General features: G+C 38.3%; 1 protein-coding gene across 1 annotated transcript; it reads left to right on the forward strand.

Moving 5' to 3' along the window:
* The first annotated feature begins 5167 nt into the window (after positions 1–5167).
* On the forward strand, positions 5168–27302 carry SLC16A1 (solute carrier family 16 member 1). The gene is made up of 5 exons (XM_075196264.1): positions 5168–5281; positions 17512–17756; positions 22655–22798; positions 23330–24190; positions 24782–27302. Exons 2-5 carry the CDS (start codon positions 17540–17542, stop codon positions 25036–25038), a joined length of 1479 nt encoding a protein of 492 aa, XP_075052365.1. The 5' UTR covers positions 5168–5281; positions 17512–17539; the 3' UTR covers positions 25039–27302.
* Positions 27303–27364: the final 62 nt, after the last annotated feature.

Below are 27364 nucleotides of genomic sequence, written 5' to 3' on the forward strand. Positions count from 1 at the left end.
AGTGAGGAACAATTTTGAGAATATCTCACAGCCTAAGACTTGAGATAGTCACTGATAATTATCCTCTGGCCTGGACATGACGAAGTTGGAAGCCCTGGAACAAAGTTGGGGTGCAAGGCTGGTGAAAGTTGCCCTTAAGTACCGGTACTAGCCTGGTAAGAGTAATGGAACTGTCCCTGCCTTGATTCCCTATGGAAACCTCAGTGTAGACAAACAATATCTGGAGATACCAGATCTCACCAAGTTGAAGCATCATCCCCAAGCCGTTTCTCGTACCACCACTCCGATGGTTCCTGTGGAAGATGGTATAAGATTTGGCTGTAGAACGGGAGAAAGATCCCAGCCTCAAGACTGTTAAACAGTTGAAACAGGATGGAAACTAGTCCACTTTGTGGGAGCAAAGTAGACTCACAACTGCATGTAGCAAATTGCTATATAGCTTTGAACAAATTGCAGTTCAAAAAGAAGTCCTGTATAGGCATGCTTACCTGGACAAGGAGTTCCACATGTTGTGACAGGTGGTGGTACTGGAAGTTTTGGCCCACAATATCATGGCAATGGGTCATGAGAAAAGCGCACACTTGGAAGAAGTGTGCCAGTCTTGCAGAACATGTGGGGTGGTTCAAACCCATAGATCAACATGAACCTATCCAGACCCTTAGGACAAGAAGACCCCTGGCGATCTTCATGTTGGATTCCGTACTGATTGGGGAATCAATCAGTGAATATCAGTACACCTTGATGATCACTTACCATATCACCAAGTTCACTGTGGTCGAGCCGATGAGGGATTGGATTCCAGAAGCAGCCACCAAGGCCATCATAATCAGGAGGTATGGCTGCTCTGAATGGATTCACTCTGATCAAGGAGCCTGCTTCTATAGTAGACTCATGGAAGACCTCTGTCAGATGTAAGGGATACAGAAGTCATGGACCACCCCCTATGTACTTTACTGTCTGTCCATTCCTGTATTCTACATTTCCTCTGTGTCCCAATAGTCAGGTCAACATTAAATGTAGGCTTTTGATGTGCCTTCATTTCCCATAAAATCAATTAGTCAGGTCCCCATTAAAGGTAAACTTTTGGTAGTTGAGTGTATATTTTCTGTTTGTGGCTTTACTGTATTGCGTTTGTCACTATTAGATCAGTTAGGGTAGTACACTACACCCAGTGCTAGACCTTATATTTGCTCAGCATACCAGCCACATAGAACGTTACTAGGACAAGGGCACTGCTGTTGTGTTGTATTGTTAGTTAGCACCAGAGCAAGTGGCATACACTACATTAAGAACAGTTTAGTCCTTTGGGATGGCTGTTGTGTCTCACACCTTCCTAGGAGTCATCTTCACCTAGAGACACCAATCAAGAGGAGACAGTATTACTACTGTGAGTGTGCCCGTTCCATGACACTCTTGGTTGGGTCTTCATCCCTGGTGGTAAGGTATTTTTGTAGTTGTCTTTCCTGCAGCGAATATCTGTATTCTTCTGCCCAGACCAAGAACAAACTTGAGATGTTGATGCAAACATGAGATGCCGATGAAAAATTGAGGTGTCAATGCAGTTACCCTACTCCAGCCTCACACATTCCCCATTCCCCTTCTCTCTGTTGCCACTTCCAAAATAACTGTTGCTTTCTACTTCCTAGGCCGGACTGGAAGAGTGCGTGCGGGAAAGTGGATGAGAAGACAGTAGTGAGTGCCAGGTGGACCAGTCAAGACCAGGTTCGGCTCTCTTACACCAGAGCTCAAAATGGAAAAGTTCAATATTTACATCAATATTACATTTTTTTGTAATAACAAACAAAAACATTTTAGGGTTGCTGGGAAATCCAATGACATCATGAATTCCTAGCTGAAATAAAGTCAGAGAATTGCAAGGGAGTTTCAGAGCAGCTATTAATTGGGCATGGGTTTAGGTGCAGCTTAGCAAAAGGAGGGAATACATGTTTAATCAGTTATTGAATAGCCTTATATTTGTAATAAATTAATTAATTCATTTTTTACATCACAGGATATTTTGTGTGGGTCAGTAGTATCTTGTGTTGATCAAAATAACTTTATGATGTAAGAAAATAAATATATGTCTAAGCGGGGAATACTTTGTATAGCCATATAGCCATTGTTCATTATTATAACAGTTGCACAACATGAGGAATGAAATCCTGCCTCAAAGAGCTTACAATATAAAGTAAACAGAAATTATCTGCTTTAACACTTTTATATTTTAAGTTTCAGACTTGTAGTTTTTTTCACAGTATGCATCTTTAACCAAACTGAACAATTAAAGAATAAATACATGAATACCATGGCAAAAAATATATAATTTGAATAAATATTACAGTGAAAAAAAGTAAACTCTTTACATTAATTATATAAATGGAACAAATGGACATTTTTTCAATCATTTTTATGCTGGTCATAGGGCTTTTTGCTGTATGATAAATATGTTCCTAAGGGGTCTATTTATTAAACCTGGTTTTCATGTCAATTGCCTGAAAACGACGCAAATTCAAGCATGTTCCTAATCTATCAACAGTGCTTTGCAGCAACTACAGAAGTGGAAGCTGCTCAAATCAATTTATAGGCCATAACAGGTGCTTGAAAGGGTGGGGTTATCCTACAAGGAACATACACACAACATTTTTTCCCCCAGCACACTGCTATAGCCAGCAACAGATCTGCCATTTCTACTGTAGATAAAAATGCAAAAGTCTTTGTTGCACACATTTGCAAATGTATGTTTAAGCCATCCGCCACGCCAAGGCGCTTTTGCTAATAGGATGGTCCTACTCTAAACAATGAGAGTCCCATATATTTGGGCCATACATATGTGTTTTTAAATTGAGAGCCAACTTACCAAAGAGGTACCCCAGAAGCCTCCAAACAGCAATTCAGTGCCAGTACCCCCTCTCAGCTACTGACACCAACATGCCTCTCAGACAAATACAGAAGTGGAAGCTGCTCAAATCAATTTATAGGCCATAACAGGTGCTTGAAAGGGTGGGGTTATCCTACAAGGAACATACACACAACATTTTTTCCCCCAGCAAACTGCTATAGCCAGCAACAGATCTGCCATTTCTACTGTAGATAAAAATGCAAAAGTCTTTGTTGCACACATTTGCAAATGTATGTTTAAGCCATCCGCTACACCAATGCGCTTTTGCTAATAGGATGGTCCTACTCTAAACAATGAGAGTCCCATATATTTGGGCCATACATATGTGTTTTTAAATTGAGAGCCAACTTACCAAAGAGGTACCATAGATATCTGCTGTTTTGCATTTTTTCCCCCAAAATACATAGATGTCTATGAGGAATGCTATAAACTGCAATTTAACAAGTATTGAAACTGCTTTTACACGTACGGTAATGTATGCCAGCTTGGGCTGGCGTACATTGCCCTATGTGTAAATTTTCTGGCCTGCTGTATGGGGACAGCATTGCAGTAGAGGGATCTTCAGCTCCTTCACCGCATCTCATGCTCTCCCCTCCGGTCACTTTCCCAAATGTGGTCACTTTTTGTGGCAGTGACCATAGGCAGGGGCGCACGCAGGGGGGGTTTCTGGGTCTCCAGAAACTCCTCCCCTCCACTAACGAAGTGCCCCACATAGCGGCACTGTACTATATAGCAGCCGCAGCGCTGTCAAAGAAGCGTCCGCGGCGGTGCTCTATTGCACCGCCACTTCTTGACAGCGCAGCGGCTGCTGTATAGTACAGTGCTGCTGAAACGGAGATGCAGTTTTTTTTTTCCTTTTTTTGGGTTGGGGGGGGGGGCTAAAAATCTTGCGTGCGCCCCTGATAGGAAAGATAGGAGAGGGGTCTTCACAGGAACAGCAGTCTTTTATGGCTGCTGTTCCTGTTGGACTTTTTTTAAATAAATACTAGAGATGAACAGGCTCGGATATCTGAAATCCGAGCCCACCCGAACGTTGCCGATCCGAGCCGGATCCGAGACAGATCCGGGTATTCCCGCCAATTGCAAAACTGAAACCGAGGCTCTGAGTTATAATGCCGCTGTCGGATCTCGCGATACTCGGATCTTATAAATTCCCCGCTAATCGCCGCCATCTTCACTCGGGCATTGATCAGGGTAGAGGGAGGGTGTGTTAGGTGGTCCTCTGTCCTGCTATATCTCGTGCTGTGCTGTGCTGGGGAAATAACAATGCCCTTAGAAGGACACAGCCCAGCCCAGCACAGCACAGCACGAAAATTTTTAAAAAAGTTATAAAAAAAAGAAATTAAAAAAAAATATCCAAAAACAATCCTGCAGTATAAGTCCATTGGTACTGCAATATTACAAAGTTCACTGATTCTGCAGAATAGACTGGGAATTAGTGGAAATGATTGTTATTGAATGTTATTGAGGTTAATAATAGCGTAGGAGTGAAAATAAACCAAAAATCTTGATTTTAACACTTTTTATGTTTTTTTCAAATAAATCCGAATCCAAAACCTTAAATCCGAACCAAAACCTTTCGTCAGGTGTTTTGCGAAACAAATCCAAACCCAATACCTCAAGCAAATCCGAATGCAAAACACAAAACACGAGACACCAAAAGTGGCCGGTGCACATCCCTAATAAATACACACAATCTTTGCGATAAGGATTGAAAGGGGTCGTGTTAAAAATACCCTCTTTAATAAATATGCCCCTAAGTGTCATCCTCCTATACCAAATATTAACATATCAACTTTGGATTTAATACCATATAAAATGAAGGCCTTTTTTCCCAAACTCAATTAAATGGACTAAGGCATCCTAATTGTGAAGGTTAATAGATCAGCCATGTATATTTGCACACATGAAGACTAATCACGTTACAGTACAAATAGTTCAGCTGCATGGTTAATGCCCCCATAGAAGCGAGGAATCTGAACTAATTGCAATATAGCATGCATACTTATATGTCTATTTGTAAATGGCCGAACTTGTCTTCTCACGATGAAACGCGGTTGATACAAAACAAAAACTCTGCCAGTGAACTAGCTGAAGAAATCACTGATCCATAAGGTTAATGTACCAGATAATATTTAATTACCATTTAAAACAATTAGCATATAACAGTCAATGAAAGCAAGGTATCAAAGTTAAATATTAATGAAGGGGTGTGTCAGGAGGAGGGAGTGTTGGAGCAGGCGCAGTGTGGCGCTCTATGTAAAGAGTGAATCTGTATACACAGTGCTGATTAGTCAATCATCCGGTGACTGCGCATTGAGCAGGGCTGCAGCCCTATTCTCCGCCTCTTGTGTGTGGCTCTAGGATACGTTATAACCAGAGGTAAGTGACTATAGCCGTGTGTTTCTTATTCATGAATTGGGCTGCATTGACGGCCTGTGCCGTGGGGTCCACGTGGGGCCATGCTGGCACATGATAGGGTTTCGCTGTTAAGGTTCCCCTGAGCTCTTTGTTAAGTAGATGATCCACCCTGGTGAACCGCTGCGCTGACTCTCTTATCAGGGGGTTGCTGATCCGGGGTGATATCCACGTGGAACGACCTGAAGATATGTGACATCCTGATATATTCTATTTCTCTTTAAAAGTTCAGATACGATAATGAATTCTGTGCTATTTTTAACCCTTCACAATCCAGCGCAACTTAGTACACAGCTCAATATTTTAAGCTATATAACATTGAAACCTCCTTCCCATTTAAGCTGGGTTTGTAATGGTTCTCGTCATTCATTTCTAGACTATAGGTGATTGTCCCTGAGTACAGGGGGCAGCAGTCGCAGTAGAGATTTCGTTACAAACCCTCTACATGCAGGCTGTATCAGGCGAAGGTTGGGGTCACCTCTTGTGAAAGTCGAAATGCTGAGCTTCATTCATAGACGCAGTTTGCTCTTAAGTAGTTGTTTATATATCACTTGTGTTTTATATAGGGATATATTTGAAATTATTGTGTTTGTTTGTTATTTTTATTTTGTTTTTCTTCCGATGTGCCTTTCTGGAGTACTATATGTTTACTAAAATACTGAGTGATACAATTCTGCGGAAACTGAGTGCAGAGGAAGGTTGTAAATTTTGTACGTTTAACTTATTTGGATACTGTATCCTTATATTTATTAGATGGCAGTTAAACCAAATAACTTTAGACACTGTATATTTGCTATATCTACCTATATCTATCTCTTAAGGGACATGACATGAATCGTCAATTGGCTAATTTACATATGACAAATGTGCATATAGTTTGATAAGTTGTTCGAAGATGCTCAACCACCTGAAGTTTTTAGTTGGGCTATGACACCTAATGTGGATTCATCCTATCAGATGTTACAGAGATAAATCTAGATTCCTATGAGCTGTAGAGGGGTCACATTGTCTATGGTACCATCAGTAGGTGTCACATCTAAATTAGTATATACTTTTTATTTGGTTTCTTAAGCCTTTTTGTCTCAATTTCCTTACTGAGATTTAAATATTGCTCATATGTGCTTTACAAATATCTGATGGTACATATGGGCAGTAAGTTATTTAACAATACTTGGTTCACATGAATAAAGTGAATATCGCTTTTACTTTTTCTTTGGCGCTATTAATTGATCAATAACTTAGGACTTGCTTTATTTTTCTAACAGCCCCTTGGATGCATCAAAATGATGGTGTTAAATGAACTATAACTATGAAATTAATTAGAGTAATTGTGTTTACATGGTTTATCTTTTGGCACTTAATGTAGCCTATTCATATAAGGAGCTGGTCCTTTCATAGTTTAACAAATCCAAACCCTTCTGTAATAGCCTCAGTAAACAGAATGGGTGTTATTTCCCTCCTACTTCTGTAATGCTTATTCTTCCTCTTGCAAACATAAGATCAGGTATCGCCACTCGTTTCATCCACTAGTGTGTGCGTGCTACTCAATGACTGTCTTATGGAAAAGGCGTCTTTGTAGCTTAGCAACACAGAAGAGGGAAAGTGTGACGTTATTTTATTGGAAACAAAATTTTTTAACTGTTTCATTTTGAATGCATCTTAATAACCAGACCAATTAAGTTTTTGTGCTTCTTTGGCTTAAGTGTGTGTGTGTGTGTGTGTGTGTATATATATATATATATATATATATATATATATTTCTCTTTATCTCATTTCTGCCTCACAGCACGAGTCATGAGTTTGATTCCTGACCATGGCCTTATCTGTTATGTTCTCCCTGTGTTTAGTGTGCGTTTCCTCCAGGTGCTCCAGTTTCCTCCCACACTCCAAAAACATACTAGTATGTTAATTGGCTGCTATTAAATTGACCCTAGTGTCCCTCTTCCTGTGTGTGTATGTTAGGGAATATAGACTGTAAGCTCCAATGGGGCAGGGACTGATGTGAGTTCTCTGTACAGTGCTGCGGAATTAGTGGCGCTATATAAATAGCTGATATATATAATTTCCCTTGAATAGAGATTTCATATAATGGCATACTGGTTAAAATGTTTATAAGCACTAGAGAAAAACACAAAAATACACACTTCCTAGCCTATAGTTATGTGTAATTAGCACAACTCCAGAAAATAACCTTAAAATTGTATCGCCCACTTCTCCTAGGTATGGGGGATACCAGATCATGGTATCTTTATTCACGTTTCTTGAAGATTAGCGTTAGACTTAGGATCATGGCAATGTTTTTTTTTTTTTTTTTTTTACCACGGAGACATTAAGTCATTTGAGACCCCCATTAGTTTCTCTTTTATTTTTGCCATTAATAAATTCAATGCAAAGTGGATTTAATGGGGACTATTACACTAGTTACATTTGATCACTTTTACCTGAATCTTATAGTAAGGCTGTGTACACAGTATACAACATTTCTCCTGATGTGGTATCCTTAACGACTTTACCAAAAATAAAGTCCTGATCTGTATGTCGATTCATGTTTACACACGAAACACATTTTACACGATTTACTTTCAGATCTGTGCTCTTCATCTATTGTAACCATCGGCTGAAAAGACCATGACTCTGCACACACTCCTTAGAGATCTATGGACACTGGCAGTCTTGAGCGCATACACACTGCAGAACTGGATCAATATTGTTTCATTGTTGATTGACACATTTAGTCTGGTTTAAAAATCAAATGAAAAGATATGATCTGCTTTGGAACGATTGTTCATCATTGCAGCGTACAAACTAATGTGATAAAGGACTGAATGGTCGTTTATCATTTGATTGGCCCAATAATTGGCTGAAAACACTGTAGTGTGTATCCAGCCTAAGACTTTGCATGGTAGGCTTGATTCAGGTGTCCCATATATTTTAAGAGGGTCACAGGTTATCATGTTATCAATGTGGAAATGCACAGCGGCATCCAACCATTATTTGTGGTTCCTGCTTTACGTATACAGTGGGTGGTAATGCCCTACATCAGTGGATTCCAAACTTTTTCAGTTCAAGGCACCCTTAGGGTCTCCAAAATTTTTTCAAGGCACCCCATAGCCAAAATAATTACCAAGTAGTCCTCCGCCTTGCTTACCACTGGCCCTGGCCGTGGCACCCCTGTGAGACCTCCAAGGCACCCCAGGGAGCCTAGGAGCACAGTTTGGGAACCACTGCCCTACATACATTAGCTCTGCCAGCTAGCAACTGAGTTTATCAATTCTCCTTTTTTAAAAGTTCAAAAATATACATACACAAACATTATTTAAAAAAAGAAAGTTTCATGAAACAAATCAGATGATGTCCTTAGAAAATATGCATTCTGATACTAGTTAATTGAAAATGCTAATAAAATGAAATCTTTTCAGGATGTAATATACAAGCCAACGTCTTATTTGCATATTTACAATGGCTTATTTTGAAGTTGATCTCGCACAGTCCATGTGCATGTGTTAAGAATGTTTTATTGCTTGCCTTTTGTCTTAACTTTTGTGGAAATCTCATGTTCTTCAGCTGGTGTTTAACATCCTTGTTTACATTTGAGTTAGCCGTTCACTTTGAATTCTAATCACTTACTAATGTGAGTTCTTTGTACAGTGCTACGGAATTAGTGGCGCTATATAAATAAATGGTGATCATAATAATAATCCAAATAGGTCTGTTAACATCTATCAAAACTAACTACACTTTCTTACCTGTGATTTGAGATGTGTAGGCATTTCTAATTGTATCTATTTGTTTAATGTTTTTGTTTTGTTTAAGGTAGCATTGCAATATATCATCATAGTCAGCTATTTATATAGTGCCAATATCACCCTGCAGTGCTGAACAGAGTGCATACTTGCTCAATCAGTCCCTGCTCCATTGGAGCTTACAATCTAAATTCCCTAACATAGACACTGAGATTGACTAAGGTCAATTTAATAGCAGCCAATTAAACAGCACTGAGGCAGAGGTGTTAACCACTTATCCACCGTGCTGCCATATACTGTATATGTAGATCATTGTGTAATTTTATCACATTTCCTTGTATAAAATATGAAGGACATATTAAAAATTTCCATAGTTCTGTTGCAACAGAGCTATAGGTCTGTCTGCTTATGACGAGGTGTAATGTTGCATCACCTAGTAAAGAATAGCTTTGAATAAATGTAATGGCTTTCTGTAGAAAGGTGAGATGACTGCACCAAACTAGCACTATAATGTGCATTGTCTAAAATGTAAAGCCACACTTACAGCTTTCCTATATAGCTACTGCAATATACTTGTATAAAAATAATTGTACATAAAGGCTTTTAGTAGAATCCCTGGTATTAAATATATAATTGTAACCACAAACATGAAGTACCAAAATTGTTTTTTTTTTTTGCTTTTCAGATGAGGCCTGCTAACTTGCACCCATCACTCCCTTCTACTGTAGATAAGCCTTTGAAATAATTCTATCAGGCACTTGTCTAGAGTAGTGGAGGGGGAGGGTGCTTCTAATAAGGGCCACTTATGGCAGTGTGTAAAAAAAGTGTCTTTTTCCTGTCTGGTTTGGCAAATTAAGTGCTCCAATGTATACATTGTCAGTCCCCTCAGGCCTGCTACAAGTTTGCCATCTTGATGCAGTATTTGAAATGTTTGATAACTTATGTATAATTTTATTGTATCTGTGCCTGAATAGCACATACTTATCCACAAGTTGTGTGAGCTGAAGCATCGCACCATCACTTCCATCTAAGAATAATACATAATATATGAAGGTCTTGAAGTGCTTGTGGGTTTTATTCCCATGTACATATGCACTGTTTAAATACCAATATTTGCGTACAGTACATGCTAAGTTTGGCTGCTTTCTTAGTTTGGCTGCTTTATTTTAGTTCTCTGATCAAAGTTTATCAATATATATTTCTAAACTTTGCCTTGCATAATTCTAGCTCACATATGGCTCCTTACTGTTGGAGTGCCGTATGTACGAAGAAAAGCTGATTAGATTGTCTAGTAATTTATTATAACTTTCGCATACTTTCATTCCTGTAATGCATAACAATTCATGCTCTATTCCTTATAATGAACAATGATGCAATATTAATCCGCTCCTGCAATTGAAGCCCGGTGCTATTTTTAACTTTAAAGCATCTGATGTGACTGAGTTACCCAGCCTGATGGCCTCTTCGTCTATAAAACCTTGTTCGTGTCACAAGACCTAGTGGTAAGTTTAACAATTCCAGAGCTTGTTCTAGTCTCATTTACTCTTGTGTTGGTGCCAAGGAATACTTCAGCCTAGAGAGCTGCATCTGGTTTTATAGAGCCACATTCAATTGTATCTCTATATAGAACATTTTGTCAACACTTTAGGGCTTATACCCAGTGTCATAAAGATTTATAGTTACAAGTATCTTACAACATTATTACAATGCATGTAAACGGGTCTGACAATGTAATCTGTTTTTACTGGCAGTGTACCCTTTTTTTTTTTTTTACGCAAATAAAATACCATTGGATAGAAGGACTTGTAGCTATGTTTTAAAAATGATGTATTATATGGGTAATTTCAAGAGTTATTTATGTAGAACATATAACTTGTAGGTGCTGTGTCTTGGAGTTTTTAGATGTATTCCTCTCAGCTCAACATGTAGAGATATATCTATTAGTAATGTCCAAAGGTTCTGGATCATTAGTTTTCTGCTTGATCAGTGCACACACCAAGGACAGAGTGTTCTTCATCGGTAGGCAAGTTTTACAATGCGCTGCAAATTCTAAGGACTTTGTTATTAAAAAGTTATCTACTAGTGCTTTAGTAGTATTTTCTAGTGACTGTTTAAATGATTCGGTCTTGCTGTAACGTTTTCTTGGGGCCAGGGTGGAGGGGGATATAATTTGTGTTTAGCCTTCGGATGCGCCAAGTTTATTTTTTTGAGAACTCTCATCATAATGTGAGTGCATTGTACATCAAGTGCACTCGGGCACGTAGTGCTGATTTGGCCAAGTGTAAAATAAACTTTCTCTACTGGCGTCCCATTCCTCATGTTCACTATATACAGAGAGCCATCAGTTTCTTTATTAATCCTTGCAAAACAGTTTCCATAATGTGTCATAGATATGCATGTTTAATTCAGGCATTCAATGTGCATTTTTAAAGCCTGTTAAACGTGTTTTTAGCGTAAATGGTCCAAATGTAAGAGCATGGATCTGTGTACACAGATTCTTACGGCTTTGCTTTACATAAATTTGCCTGTAGCATTGAGAAGCGTTAATGTACAGTACAAATGATGGCGTTCTATCGGAGCACTCATAAGTACATGGTATATCTATGCTATAGGGAGGCTTGGAGACCTCTTTTATTAATGTTCTCTTAAAAACGAGGGCAAAGTACAAAATTCTTTTTCTTTGCTCTGGACGGGTGTCACAAGAGATTTTGCATGGGAGTTGCTTCCAACACTAGTGCTTTTCCAGCTAATGTTAAAATTGCTCCACGCTGATGCATTGTTCCCCAGTCATGTCAATCTTCCACTGTCACACGGAAATGATTATGCTCTCAAAATATTTCATGCAGTGTCTTCAGAGCTTCCTTATAACGGAGACTTTTTTTTAACTGCAATGTGTAAGCATACTTGCCAATTAATGGCAAGTATGATCTGGGAGCCTGCCGGGGAAGGTGGGCGTGCAGGGGGCGGGGCTCAAGTAGCGGCATTTTCGCCCTGCCCCGTGACGTAATGACACAAAACACATCATTTTACAGCAGGGTCGAGGCCAACTGCCGCGATTCACCGCGTTTTTGATCCAATTCTGCCCATTTCACTAGGAAGTGGGCGGATCCGGGAGATTGCCATACTCTCCCGGGAGTCCGTGAGACTCACGCGAAATGCGGGAGTCTCCCGGACATTCCGGGAGAGTTAGCAAGTATGTGTGTAAGCTCAAAGCAATTTCAGCGAAAGGAATGCTAGCACTTTTCTAGCTGGGGAAAAAAGGGCTTGTGTTCAAAGCGCCTGTCTGGCAACACCCTAAGATTTTTTCTAAAAAAAAAATTATTTTGTCTTCAGGAAAGTTACCTGAAAAGTTCTACATAGTAATCCAATCAGTTTTTCAGGATCTCTTTACTGGCTTGTGTAACGGGTATTGGGAAATTAAGACTTCTGTGATGCCCTTTTTTGCGTGAGTTGACTACTTTTTCTTCCAGCTACCTGTAATGCTGGAGATATAAATGCAATAGAACAAGCACCTGTATGACAACACCCTCATGCCGCTCAGAAATGGTGACTGTTTCACCCCATAAAACAGTGAATGGACACTTTTGCAGATAATCTTATCAATTGAGTATTAAAAAGTAATAGTGGGAATCTTATAGGACTACATGTATTTCTCCTACAAAATACATTGTCAGTGTTCCAGCAGCTGGTTATGGGTCTAGCTGTCAGGTTAGGCAGGAATATTGGAAATAAAAAAATTGCGCCATGTCACCCAGTCTACTCCATGTCCATTATCCAGGTGAGCTGTGAAGGCTAGTTTCCAAACCATTTAACTGCTTTCTAGCAATTGGAGCTCCCAGTTGACAGTGTTATTTCCCTGCACAATACAATTAGTGTTCAGTGCTGCATATTCTCTTACAGCAGCTCTGAACAGTGGTACAGCGTGTTATAACTCTGTGTCTGGGAGCTCCAATCACCAGGAAGCTATTGTAATGATTGCAGGAAGATGTATATCATCATCATCATTTATTTATATAGAGCCACTAATTACACAGTGCTGTACAGAGAACTCTCTTGCATCAGTCCCTGCCTCATTGGGGCTTAGTCTAAATTCCCTAACACACACACACACACACACACACACACACACACACACACACACACACACACACACACACACACGTCCATTTGTTAGCAGCCAATTAACCTACCAGTATGTTTTTGGAGTGTGGGAGGAAACCGGAGCACCCGGAGGGAACCCACGAAAAACAAAGGGAAAACATATAAACTCCTCACAGATAAGGCCATGGTCAGGAATTGAACTCATGACCTCAGTGCTGTAAGGTAGAAGTGCTAACCACTAAGCCACCGTGCTGCCCATGGAAGAAGGAAGCCAGAGGACAATTAGGAGGCATAGGCTGGTCTCTTGGGCAGTATAATGGTTAGCAGAGACCTGGACAACCTTTGAAATATTTGTTGAGATGATGCTTTTATCTTGTGAGGATGGTGTGAGCCTGCCATCTTTTCTGTAACAGCATAAATTTGTTTTATGGATACACCTGCAGCAACACACGTGCAGAAAGTATGTCATTAACTGAACTACTGTAAAAAGTTTATTCTTAGAAAAAAAAAAAGAACATGGCCTCAAATGTTTTTCAGAAAAAATGTGTTTCAACTGCTTCCTCTTCTCTCCTACAATGGTTGCTAAAATTGAAACAGCTGTCGTACGCTGTTAACAGACCAGCCCCTTGTGACTAAGCAGCTAGATGTGTCAGTGAACATCGTCATCCGCTTGGGGAAATCTTATTGTATATGTGCTCATTCTCTTCCTGGCTGTGACAGTTGCTAATGAAGCAACAGGCACATCTTGCATGTAGAACACAGTAGCATCAAGAAACCTTTAAATCTAATTCCCTGGCCTCATGTTACCTTGGAAGCCAAAAGGAACTGCTCTGATGTCATCCTGGCTTTGCAGAAGTAGCATTTTAATGTACCGGTATGTTAAAATTATCCAACCCTGACATCCTGGCTTATCTTTTAAAGAAAAAAAAAATGCAACTAATACTTTGTATATTTCTCTGTGGTCTTCTGGTAAAATGTTGTCTGGTTTTGCAGTTTTTGAATTTAGTATTTCTGAATCTTACAGCTTAAATTTATTGCTGGCTGCCTTATGCCATGCAGTCCTTTCGATCTAATGCTACAATACAAATGCCAGAGATGCTGCCTCCTAGTGTCAATTTGTTCAGAGCCTCTACTCTTATTGCCTCTAAGTTGTAATCTTTATGAAGTCATCTACTGTGTTTTGGGGGATGGGTTTGATGTGGCTTTGTTTATATTGTTGTTTTTGGGATTTGATTGCAAAGTTGATGAAATTTTTTTTTTTTTTTTAAGGGTAAAAAAATATTATTGGTTCTCTATATAACACAATGTTGCGTTTCTTTGTTGGTCACTCTAAAGGTCAGCAGGGTTGCTTATATTGTGCTTTGTGTGAAAACCTGTCACCATGGTGACTAAACTTCTTCATGGGAGCGAGGGAAGGGGGGATTGGTCCTTTTTTCATCTGGTAACTTGATATTGGTAATTTAATAGAAGGCCAGGTAACATGGTCTCAGAAAAACAATGGCTGTCAAAACAGTTATACAAAGAGTTGGCGACAAATATTATCTTCCACTCTTATAATTTGCCATCTCGTTACTGCAAAGCATCAGATTGGCTACACAATAGAGTTGAATCTTATGTCACATTGATAGAATTCAGACTGACTGCAGTTAGAAATTATTGCTATGAATACTTGTGAAAGCATACAGCGTGGCTTTAACTTGGCACACCACAGGCTAATTTTTTCTTTGAAAGGCTTAACTGTAGTCCTTTCTAATTGAAGGACTTTGGTTCTCTTTGACCATACTGGCTCCCCCTCTAATTTATTGCATTATTTTTAAAAAAATTCTATTGCGCTTTTCAAATTTTAAATGGAACAGGTTAAAAAACAAAAAACAAATAAAGCCAAGTAGTGGGCCCAGCTTATAAGAACTTGCGATCTGAAATGTTCACTAGTTCTCAACACATCTAGCAAGTTGAGTGTTTTTTACAACATGTTAAAATGAGATTTGGTAATGATATTTGGATTACAAGATTTATGTGATTGGCCATTTACATGCAGGCAGTACTAAACTACAGTGCTCTGCCCAAATTGAAATTTAGGCTTCACCCAAATTTACTGTTTAATATACTGTAAACAGGAGTTTACTGTATATTATACTTTGGGATTGTACTGGAGCTCTCTAATCTCTTGCATTGAATCATTGATCCTATTTGGTACTTGGATATGCTGCTTGATATATTATGGGTAAGAGACCTGCAACCATTTGCTAGAACAGAATGGTGCTGCAGCAAGAACCTTCTACAGATCTTTTAAATTGTACTTCAACAGAGCCTGACTAGGACCACATTGGGCCCTAGGCACATTACTGATTTCAATTGTAAAACGATAAAAACATGAAATAAATACGTTAAAATGAGTTGGAGTAAACCGGGCCCATCATTGCCCACTGGCTATTCTGGCTCTATTAACTTCAGTGACCCATTTAGCTAGTTATATCATAATAGTAGGGCAAACTGATTAAAGTCTGATTATCCACTGGGTTAACGGAACAGTTAATTTGTGCACTATTCCCAGCTTTGTTTTTTTTAATGTGTTAATAAACACATTGAACATTCTTAAGGACATCCACCCATATTTGTTTTTCGGGTGTAGACACCATATTAGTCAGGCTTGTCAATTGGCAGAGCTCAAATTGTGGGTCATATGTAGCCATGTATGCCTAGAAATAGATAATTTGAACATAATAACAGTGATGTAGCTTAAACTTTCATAACACTTTCCTCCTTTATTCTTTAAGGCACTCCATCAATTCCAATATAACTTAATTATTTGCCCTCTAGTTTTATCAATTGTAATGCCAGTTTTGTATTACCAGCACTCGTCTACTACTTTTGAAGAGGCTGTAACTTTCATATTTTATTTAGGACCTTCTACTACAGTATTTGAGAAATATACATGACGCTTATTCATTGGAGGTTGTCACTGGTGCACTAAGATTGCCTGTGGGTTAAAATAAATTTAATAAAAGCATCCCCTTTCACCCCTCGGTCTTTGTATATTATTTATCTTTAATTTATGCGGCGCCACTATATCATGCAGTTATACAGATAGTATTGAATCCCTTTCACATCAGCCCCATTAGAGAGTACAATATAGAGCTATTATTTAGTGTGAAAAAAATTGAGAAATTAAAGGTAATGTTTGAAATAAATGTATAAGTTTTACGAAGCTAAATAATATCCTTGACAGAAGTGAATAGTTTACACTTTAATAAATCTATCATGCTTTCAGCAGACTGTCATGTTATGCAGAAGCTGCTTGGCTGACTCGGCAGGCAGAGAGTGGCTGACGGCTTTGTATGGATTCATACACAGGAGCTGGGCCAGTGATGTCACAGCAGCCCTCTGACTGCAGCTTCTTCTTTTTCCATTTGTATTGTATCCTATTAGACACCATTCTAAAGATAATTGAGGAGATTTAGCGATCTGTAATTTAGTGGAGATCTAATAATTTACTAGCTGCAGTGGAATGTCTTGCTAGCACTGAACATTGTATTTTAAATTTACGGCACATATCGGAAAAATGGTGGGCCTTTCAATATTTGACTTAGTTTGCTGCGGCCTGAGTATTTTTATTCACCATTTCGTCCAGGACTTGTGCATCCATTCTGTAATAGGCCTAATTTAGTATTTTAGAGTTGCTCTGGTATCTTTTGCACACCTTACTGCCTTTTGATCTAGGCGTTGACAATAGACCGTGTTAGAAGATGTAGGTGAGCATGTACAAACCAATAAATTCTGCCATTTGTGTTGCACGTTTTTCACTACAAGCTCTTGGTAAGTTTCTTTAAAAAACACAAAATGTAAACGATTACCCCTATATGATCCTTTTAAGGTGGTTATCCGCTGGTATTAAGAAATCGCCAGTGACCCTACAGGTTAAATATGATTTGACATGTGGTGTGGAACCAGAGCTCACGTTTACGGTTGGGGGGTGTCCATGCAGAACACTACTTTTTGCATTCACTTGCTTGAACACGAGTGATGAGAGATGGCAGCATTTAAAAAGTGCTATTGCTGCTACCTACCACAGGCATCAGTGGATATAGGGTCATTGGAACCAATATGTTCCATCTGCAGACTAGTATACATGTTTTTACTAATGTTAAAACAAAACGAGCATGTATTTAATTTTTTTTTTTTTTTTTTTATGCCAGAGTGTAACGGTCCTTTGTGTCATAATATAGCTATCATCTTTTGGCCCCTCAAATAGTTTATTTAAGGACAGTGGGGAGGAATCCCAATAGCTTTGAAAATTGCCTAATATTGTTTACCATGATATTAAGTGTACATTTTTATTTTCTGTCTTAGATTTGGAAGACCTTGAAGCTTCAGAAAGATGGCACCTGCAATTGGAGGTCCAGTGGGTTATACCCCACCGGAAGGAGGGTGGGGTTGGGCTGTGGTCGTCGGGGCTTTTATATCCATTGGCTTCTCTTATGCCTTCCCCAAGTCCATCACTGTTTTCTTTAAAGACATAGAAGTAATATTTGGAGCAACAAGCAGCGAAGTATCCTGGATTTCTTCAATTATGCTGGCTGTCATGTATGCTGGAGGTAAGGATTCATTGCTTATTTTACAGATCTTCTATTCTACTCTTTAGATCATAGCAATATGTCATCTGTATTATATTGTGACAAGTAAATCTAGAGAAAAGGAATATTGTTGTTTCAAGAGCAGTAACTCCAGACTCCATTGTTTTGCTTGGTTGAGGAAACTCTTAGCTATTCCTATGTTTTTCTTTTAAATAATTATGGAGCACATCCCGGATCATAGGTTCTTAATGCTTATAGAATAGATGTTTAAAGCATTTGCTGTGGGCAGACTGCTTGTAAAATGTGTGTCTGAGACCAATAATCCCTATGCCCAATGTTTTGATGACCTGTCCATGTGATGGTGCATGTTTGGGGAGCTGCCAAATTGATGTTTTATATAGATATATATAGAGCAGCACTAGCTTATTAGCTCTAGGAATAGAGCTGATACCACTGATAATGCAATACTTGTAAAGACAACATTCCTTTACACACTTGATAATTACTTAGGATTGTTTCACGTGTTGCTAATTCAGTACTTTTTTAATTTCAAGCATGTTAAACTCATATCCTGAGAAAGCTTAGCGCAGCAATTCGGTGGCATGCTAAGAAACTGAAGTATCCTGACACTAGGTAATCTTTGGTTAGCTTCAGAGTTCAACATAATACAAACCAAGCAGTTCTTATCCATTCTATTACAAGAATGATTTTAAAAATTGCATCAAATTAATATCTGTACACTGAGGCCTCCCCATCCCACCCAAGACTTCTAGTTTGTGTGTAGAGTATTTTATGTCCAGTGTGGTTTTATTTCTTTGTCTTCATGCCAACCCCTGTCCACTCTCTACTTTTTTTTTTTTTTTTGGTGCAGGGCTTCAGTAATGAGCCCTACAACACTGTTGTCACATAACTGGTGGACCTGTCTCTAGCTGCTTTGCCCCTTAGCTGACCAGGCTGGAATATCCTTTTAATTTCCTTAACACTCCACCAACCCCTTCTAGTATAACAGTTGTGTTGCAGGACTTCTTTACAGACTTGGCCACATATATAAATGGCGATGGCTACTTTCTATTTACTGTGTGTAAAATGTGCCTTTTATGTAGCCTATAACTTGTTTTATAGAAAGTTAAAATAAACAGATTGTGTAAAACGTGTGCAAATGCTATTCCTGCTCAGAGAAACTTTTACTTATAAAGGCACGTCTGGAACAGTGGTCAAACTTGTTAAGGAACGGAATGCTTAATATAAAGCAGGAACTGTTGACTAGAATACGCACACAGCAAGAGCTAAAACCGTTTCAAATTGTTACTTCTATGTAATGATCCTTAGTGGTGTTATCTATCTTCAACATTCACACTCCACTGTAAACTTTTTTGTGTATTCAAGCAGTTCCTAAAGGGTTATAGACTGCTCTTTGTATCCCGTGGCCCCTCCTACATGTAATGGTGTGATCCTGCTGTATTTTCATTGACCGTGTTTTCTCATGCTCGGGATTCAATGCTGCTTATGTTTCTGGCAGTGGACTTTAATGTTTAATTCATTTGCTTCTTTCAATGGACAATGTACTGTAAATTGAGTTTGCGCAATTCCCAGTAACAGTTTGAATATGGCTTGCATTTTGGAAACCTTTTGAAGGAGAATGCCTTGAAAAGAGAATACATTTGGGTCTTGAAACCATGGCTGCCAACAGTCAGTAAATGTTTGCTCGTCAGTAAGAATAAGTGGTCAGTATTGACATGTTTTGGCCCTGCAGCTATATATATATATATTGTAACTACTTGAAATTGGACAGCCTGCTAGATACCTTTTTTGTGCAAGCTACTATTGAAGTTACACATATTGTAAAATGACAAGCTGTGGAGAGAATATTAAATTAACATTAGGAAAGGTAATTGTTGTCTGTCAGAAAATTGGTGACCTCCCGTGTGAAACTTGGTTGTATTTGAGATACGGTATGTGATTGGTGCTTTCACCTGTAACGGAGGAAGAGGAGGAGCACACATTTGTCCACTTCTCACCACAACTCCCCACTACAAGTGGAAGTTGAGGCAATTGGGACAAATAGATTCTATTTCATTACTCATTCACATGCTTTTACTGGCTCTAGTAAAAGCATTAATTTTGCCAGTGGGTAACTAGATTTCTAAGTGTTTTATCAGGATTTTAAGTTTTGTTTTTAACCACCTCCTGAAGATCAACTAATATGATCTGTTTTAACTCAGGGTTTCTGATTTTCTATTTTAAAGTCTTATTGGTTGAGATCACAGGCTAGATGTATACATGAATAGTAACAGGAGGTAAATCGTCTATTAATACAACGCAGGGCAGCAATTATGGATTTGCAGTTCCTTTTAGACTGACGTGGTCAGTGAGTGGAATGTAGGACATCACCGTTTTAGACTTGGTGGTGCACACATTAATCCGTCTACAGCTCTGTGTTGCAGGTCTGTTTTTAATGCTAGGTTTTTATTTTGCTTTATTTTTTTTTCCCCCTCAAGATCTGGGCATAGATATTTATAATTTTACACATGGACAGTAGCTTAATACAGAACTTGACCATTTTACCTCAAACCTTTCTCTATAATTTTTTCGTGTGTGTTTCTTCAAATTAAGACTTGTATTGGGTGAATTATGTGTAATACAGGTATGTTCCCGTTTCAGTGTTAACGTTTGGTTAGGTCAGCTGAGTATTGAAACCCTTCAATGATATTTAAGGGAAGCGGCAATATAGGCATTGCCCCTGATGAAAGCAACCTAGCTGAAACGATCATTAGGCAGGGCATACTATTGTGATGTATCTTTCTATATTTTTTCTTTTCTATTAAATTTTGTATATTTTTTTTTATTGCTGGTCTGTTTGTTTGTGAACAACTATGGAATATAAGTATATATTCTCATTCTGATAGACATTTAACTTTATTTGTGCTGAGCTAATGTGTAAGCTTATCAGATTGTTTCTTTACTGCAGAAGTTTGGCAGACAGTTAAGATCACATGATTATTCTGTCTCTTGCTGCAGAGCAATGTATGGCTTAAATTGGACAGTAATTCTATTGTCCTGTAAAGTTTAGGTGTTTGTTTGTTTTTTGTGGGGGGTTTTCTGAGGTTTTTAAATTTTTGTATTACCCATAAAACTGATCACTAATGTTCATCTTGGGATAATTGTTTTCAATTGGCTAATGAAATTGTGAAAAGGTTTGTCCACTTGCATGGATATTTACTTTAGTCTTGCTGTTGTGTTTGTACTTTCTTTTAACTTGCGATAAAAGTGCCTATATTTACCTGGTACTTGCCAATGTTTTTTTTTTTTTTTAATTCTACAAAAAGTATTTTCTCCTACTTCCTCTTGGTTACCAACTTGTCCAATCTGAAGATTTGCACTTACACCGTGCTCTTCATACTTGGTTAAGAAGTTGTGAGCATTACTGTCTTTCTAATGTTGATTTCCAAATGTTACTGCATGGTTGCACTATACCAGGAGTCTGACAGCATTTTACCTCTTCATCCCTGAATGATACCAGCTCTTGCAGGTGTTTAACAACAGTTCTTTCTCACTGACTACAGCTATAATAATAATTTTATTTATATAGTGCTTTTCTCACAATAGGGTTCAAAGCACTTTACGCTTACAGAATAATAAAAGGAAAAAATTAATTTAATGAACATTAACAGAATACACAAGAGATAAGCATTTGAAATGAAGAAACTAGAGGTGCATTAATGAAATGTTTGAGTAAACAAAAGCCTTCCGGACTGTACGAGGCAGCAAGTTCCAAAGAGTTTGAACCACAAAGCTACAATCTTGTGCTCCATATTTACTATAGGAAATTCTAGGTACTTGTAGTAGTCCTTCAAATGTGGATTGTAGGGTGGGACTTCAGGGAATCTGAAGCTGCTTAAAGTATTTAGGACCCTGATTTATATAGGGCTTTGAATGTCAGTAGCCAATCTTGAAACAGATTTGCCATTTTTTTATAGGCATCCAATAAAGAGCATGGAGAACAGGTGTTGTGTGGCAGGAGAGTGATGGCCTGATATAAATGCATGTATAAGTAGATCATCTAGGGGAGGGGCAAATGCTTGGTTTTGCCAATGGTGCCCAGATGAAGGGAAGAAAGTGTGATCATGGCTGACGTTAAATTGCCAAGCCACAATTAAGGACAGCACCAAGATTCCTCATGTGATCTGAGTTTGGCAACTCAGAACCCTCAAGCTTAAGCCCAAACGAAGAATCACTAAGTGTTGGGAAATAATTTATTAGTTACACTATAACTTTTTACATCAGCGTAAACTGTAGGAACTGCTGACTATGACTAGGAGTTAATGGACCATATGTGCTCATTACTTTATTTAGCTTTCCAAGGAAGGTATATTAACAGTTTTTAATGAGTGAGAGGTTTATGACCCTTCCTCTTATTTTCTGTGCTCTTTCCAAAAAAAAAAAAAATGGCCTAATGCAGTGGATCCCAAACTTTCTCCATTCGAGACACCCTTAGGGTCTCCATAATTTTTTCAAGGCACCCTTAAGCCAAAATACATACCAAATAGTCCCCCGCCTTGCTTAACATGGGCCCTCGCAGTGACACCCCTGTGAGATCGGAGTGGTGCACAGTTTGGGAACTACTGGCCTAATGTGTTCTCAAATGTGTGTTGGCTATTTTGATTTTACCACTTGACCTCGGAGTGTTTCCTTGTTGACCAAAGTTTGCAGACTTTATTCATTAGCAAGCATTAACATTTCCAAAAAGCATACTAAATGGGAATAATCTGCTTGTTTCACTCATATTATTGCTTAATGTACAGAACATTTTAAAGCGTTATTTCAGCACAGATATACTGCTTATAAACTGCCTTCAATTGATGATATGGCCTTCACAGTTTGTTTGTTTTTTTCTTTCTTTATATATATATATCTCTTAGGTCCTATTAGCAGTGTGTTGGTGAACAAGTATGGAAGCAGACCTATTATGATAGCTGGTGGCCTTCTTTCTGGAACTGGATTGATTGGAGCCTCATTCTGTAACACTGTAACTGAACTATATTTTTGTATTGGAGTTATCGGAGGTAAGTCCTGTTTGTGTGCGTGGTCTCAAGCACCTCGCCCCTCATGGAAGTTGATATTAAAGCTCTCCTGTGTCTCATACCAAGGGTTGTACGGGCAGGGACTTAGGGACTGGGGTTGTCCACTTCCAGTCATGTATTTCATGGTGGAACACAGGAAATATTAGACCTGATTCTTAGTTCTTTAAGCACAAAGTAACAGGCTTTGGCCAAATCGTTTGTAAATGAAGTAGTTTTTTTCTTTTGCATAATGCATAATACATACATAATGTGTAGGGTAAAAGTGGACTTGTATCTTCCATTGATTGAATATTTAAAAATCTCTAAATGGGCATGTAGATGTCTCCGCAATTATTATGTGGACCATCAAACTAACTGGTTATTTCACGCGCACACAAAAGAAAACTCTTAAATCTTGGCTGTTTTTGTATTTGAAGAGGGTTTTAGAAAAAAATGCTTTCAATTCTTGCTCATTGAATAGTTATATTACAAATACCAATGTTTTTATATATTGTTTTTATTATTTTTCCCTAGGTTTTGGTCTTGCTTTTAACTTGAATCCAGCTTTGACCATGATTGGCAAATATTTCTACAAGAGGAGACCAATTGCTAATGGACTTGCCATGGCAGGAAGTCCTGTATTTCTGTCAACCCTGGCACCTTTGAATCAGTACTTCTATAGCATATTTGGTTGGAGAGGAAGCTTTTTGATTCTGGGTGGACTTCTGCTGAACTGTTGTCTTGCTGGTTCTTTGATGCGCCCCATTGGACCAAAGCCTGATAATTTGAAAAAGAAAGTGATCAAGGAAGTATTGGAGGAAGCTGGAAAATGCACCTCAAAAGAAGATGGGGATGTCAACAAAGACCTAATTGATGGCAAGGCAAAAACAAAGCCAACATTCTTTCAGACAATCAACAAATTCTTGGACTTTTCTCTCTTTACTCATCGGGGATTCTTGATCTACCTCTCTGGGCACACGATTATGTTCTTTGGACTCTTTGCACCTTTAGTCTTTCTCAGCAATTATGCAAAAAGCAAGAATATTTCCAATGAGTCTGCTGCCTTTTTGCTTTCTATTCTTGCTTTTGTAGACATGGTTGCAAGGCCCTCCATGGGGTTTTTAGCAAACACCAAATGGGTGAGGCCCAGGATACAGTATTTCTTTACTGTAGCTGTTCTCCTAAATGGTATATGCCACCTGTTGGCTCCAATGTCAACAGATTATGTAGGCTTTGCTATCTATGCTGCATTTTTTGGCTTTGCATTTGGTTGGCTCAGCTCCGTCCTTTTTGAAACCTTGATTGATTTGGTTGGTGCACAGAGGTTTTCAAGTGCTGTTGGACTGGTGACAATTGTGGAATGTTGCCCTGTTCTCCTTGGACCACCCCTCTTAGGTAAAGTTTAAGAAACCTACAGGGTTTTGTTTGTTTGAAATGACAAGTATTGACATGCTTAAGTCAAGGTTTAAGTTACAAATTTATTATTTTTTTTTTTATTATTCATAAAGAAGACCTTTAATGTATGATTTTGGCTTATCCTAGAATTTGTGTCTGTCAACCATAAATCTATAAGAAAAAAAAAACTAGTGCAATTACAAGACTGCACCTAGATGTATGCTTGGCAGCATACCTTTTATAAAAGTCATGCATTATGCAATTAAATGTTACGTAGGAGTTGGTCAAATATAGTTTATGCTATTTTATAGGTTGCAGGTTATATATGCCTATATAAGCATTCAATTTTACTTGTATTCATTGGTTCATTAAATTGTAAACTCTTAGATTTTGTCTGACAGGTTTCTATATGTCCGCTCATTATACTGTAGAGAGATTTAGTAAAACAGCAAAAGATTACTGATTTCTGTTGGAAAGCAAACCAGCTTTTGGGGGTTTGATTTTTAACTGGCAGGCATTTTGACTTATACCATTGTGAACAGGTCTCATGTATGTGCTTTAAGACTTTTTTTTTTTTTTTTTCTTCTGCAGGCAGATTAAATGACATATATGGAGACTACAAGTACACCTATCAAGCTTGTGGGATAGTGTTGATTGTTGCTTCAGTCTACCTCTTCATTGGCATGACCATTCATTACAGACTTTCAGCAAAGGAGAAGAAAGCAGAAGAGAAAAAGAGGAGCCTAGAGGCAAACGGTGGTGAAGTAGAACCCAAGATCAACAATGAACTGTCAATTCTTCCCCAGAATACAGATGAAGATGTGAAAGAAGATGAGAGCCACATATGAAACTGCAGTCAACGGATAACAATAAAATCTGCACATTAGTCCAAAATTAGGATAGATTTATTTTTTAAGCCTCATTTGAAACACATTGTTTTTGAGCTGTTCTACAAAACCAGAAAGACTTAATGTTGCAATTTTTTTTTTTTTTTTTAATCGGATGTATGAATGCGGACATGTGCCTTAATAATGCTGTTTATTCACAAACCCTTTTTAACTATTTTCAAATGTAGGCTTCTATTACCCAGTGTTTTTTTTATTTTTTTATCTGACCGGTGTGGCCAAGCATTTGCCACCCACTGGAAGATTTTATTTAGAAGGAACAAGTGGACACAACCTATAGTCTATCCATACTCTGCACTTGGATTCTGTCTTCCATTGGATGAGATGCTGCTAGTATGCATCAAATACTGGATTCTCAACTTGTGATGTTTCTTCTCATGGGTCTTGAAGGCAGGTTTCAAAATTGAGTATGGCCAAATTTTATTATTTTAATTGTTAATCTTTAATGTAGATGCTGTGTAGACTTGTTTTTAGAGTGTTGAGATTTTATGTGCATTTCCAGTATTAAGCCTTCACTGTCAAAAGGCAGTGGCACTAATTTAAGCTCTTCCAGCATTCAAAGGTGTATTCACCACATCCCACCTCCATCTCCTCTCTCCTCATCACACTCGGTCCCAAGGCTCCAGACCTTGTAAAGGCTTGCTCATGAACTGCTCTTTTATTGATCCATCCACAATCGCAACACACACGGCAATGTGAGGCCATTTATTAAAATTTATTGTATTCATCTCCCAGAAATGTAATTTTTTTTTTTTTTTTTTTTGTAAACGTAGTGACTAGTAAATTTGAATCTTGTATAATGACGACGTGGGTTCAACTATAGCTTCATTTTGAGCTGTGCAACTTTAGGCTATAACTGCTTTTTGTTTTAGCAGTTAAATAAAGGCAGCACTCCAAATGAGTATATGTGCCTATTAACACTGTGGCCTTTAAATTCCACCCACTTGCATATTATTTTAACTAATCAATGTGGTTCCATTTTGCTAAAGTGTAAGGTTATGAGCCAACATACCTGTCATAAGCCAACACATCTCTTTATAGCAGGAATCCCACATAGAAGATTGTTTTATTTAAACAGTAGGTTAGTTAGCTTTTAATCATGTAACTTTTCTTCAGTATCCTCCTACAAATCATTACTTCCTTTTTAAAAGTTCTCTGCGTGGCAAACAAAAATGACAGCAGGACGTATACAGACATGCTCTCCGGCATGTAATCTGATAGTGTCGGGAGGGAGAAGGATATCGCAGTGCAGACAACTCAGAGGGCCGTTCCTAAGCCTCTCTGCTAACTACATCAAGTGATTGTGGTTACCATGGTACTTCAGAATCATAATTCATTAATACCAGCCTGAAGAAATAAAAGCAAACAAAACATGGAAAATGCAATCATTCTTCTTATAGCCTGCCACAGTGATTTATGGAAAAGATTTTTTTTTAATGCAATTACTGTTTTAAGTATTATGTAGGATTGAAGTCCATGTAGTGAAGGGTAGCTTGACACATCTGGTGGCCAATAGGTAGAAGTTGAGCTGTATATGATTTTATTTTAATTAACATATAATTCCAAACTATCCTACTTGCCCCTCCCTTCTACTTGCCCCCTACTTTCCAGGTAAGCAACACACATGTAATAGAATTCTGCATGTCTGTACAAGTTTAGGCCATGTATTCATATCTGCTGCTGAGGCTGAGATTCACAAATCTCTGGTTTATTAGTCTCCATTGTGAAAAAACTGCTAGCCAGTTAACTAGTTTGGGCTGAAAGGATCAATACCTGATTTTCATTGTTTCCATAAATAAAATGTTACATGTAGGTTTTGTAAAATAGACTCACCTAGAAGTGCTGCTTAAGATGACTACATGCTTTGATTCCCTAACCCTTCCTCTTTAACTGGCCTGCTAGCTGTACTATTGCTACCTCTCAACCTTTTTTTTTTTTTTTTTTTTTTTTTAAGTTTTGTCTCTTCTATAGTGAGTGTAAAGTCCCATACATACAAACTGTTCTATTTATACATGTCTTGCCTCAATCCTAAAATAAAGAATATTCCACAAGCAGTTTGATTACTGGTGAAATCTCACTGGTAATGATTAATTCACTGCCAGAGCAGCACACCATTGGCGACAACATGGATTTGATGTTTTACTTTTAGTATCAGCCCATGGGAAGATTGTACTTTATGTAACTTGTTTTCAAATAAAAAAGTAAAAGTTACCTATTTCATTTTGTGCCTTTTTAGAACATTGTTTTGTGTGTGATATTTCTCACTGGA

The sequence above is a fragment of the Mixophyes fleayi genome, chromosome 2 (genome assembly GCF_038048845.1).
Source record: "Mixophyes fleayi isolate aMixFle1 chromosome 2, aMixFle1.hap1, whole genome shotgun sequence".
Classification (NCBI taxonomy): domain Eukaryota; kingdom Metazoa; phylum Chordata; class Amphibia; order Anura; family Limnodynastidae; genus Mixophyes; species Mixophyes fleayi.

What these genes read in the sequence shown, in the direction of transcription:
- SLC16A1 (XM_075196264.1), top strand. Translation starts at nt 17,540, where the DNA reads ATGGCACCTGCAATTGGAGGTCCAGTGGGTTATACCCCACCGGAAGGA. An exon ending in GGCTGTCATGTATGCTGGAG is followed by an intron (nt 17,757 to 22,654) that starts GTAAGGATTCAT and finishes TATATCTCTTAG; the next exon opens with GTCCTATTAGCAGTGTGTTG. An exon ending in CCTTGGACCACCCCTCTTAG is followed by an intron (nt 24,191 to 24,781) that starts GTAAAGTTTAAG and finishes TTTCTTCTGCAG; the next exon opens with GCAGATTAAATGACATATAT.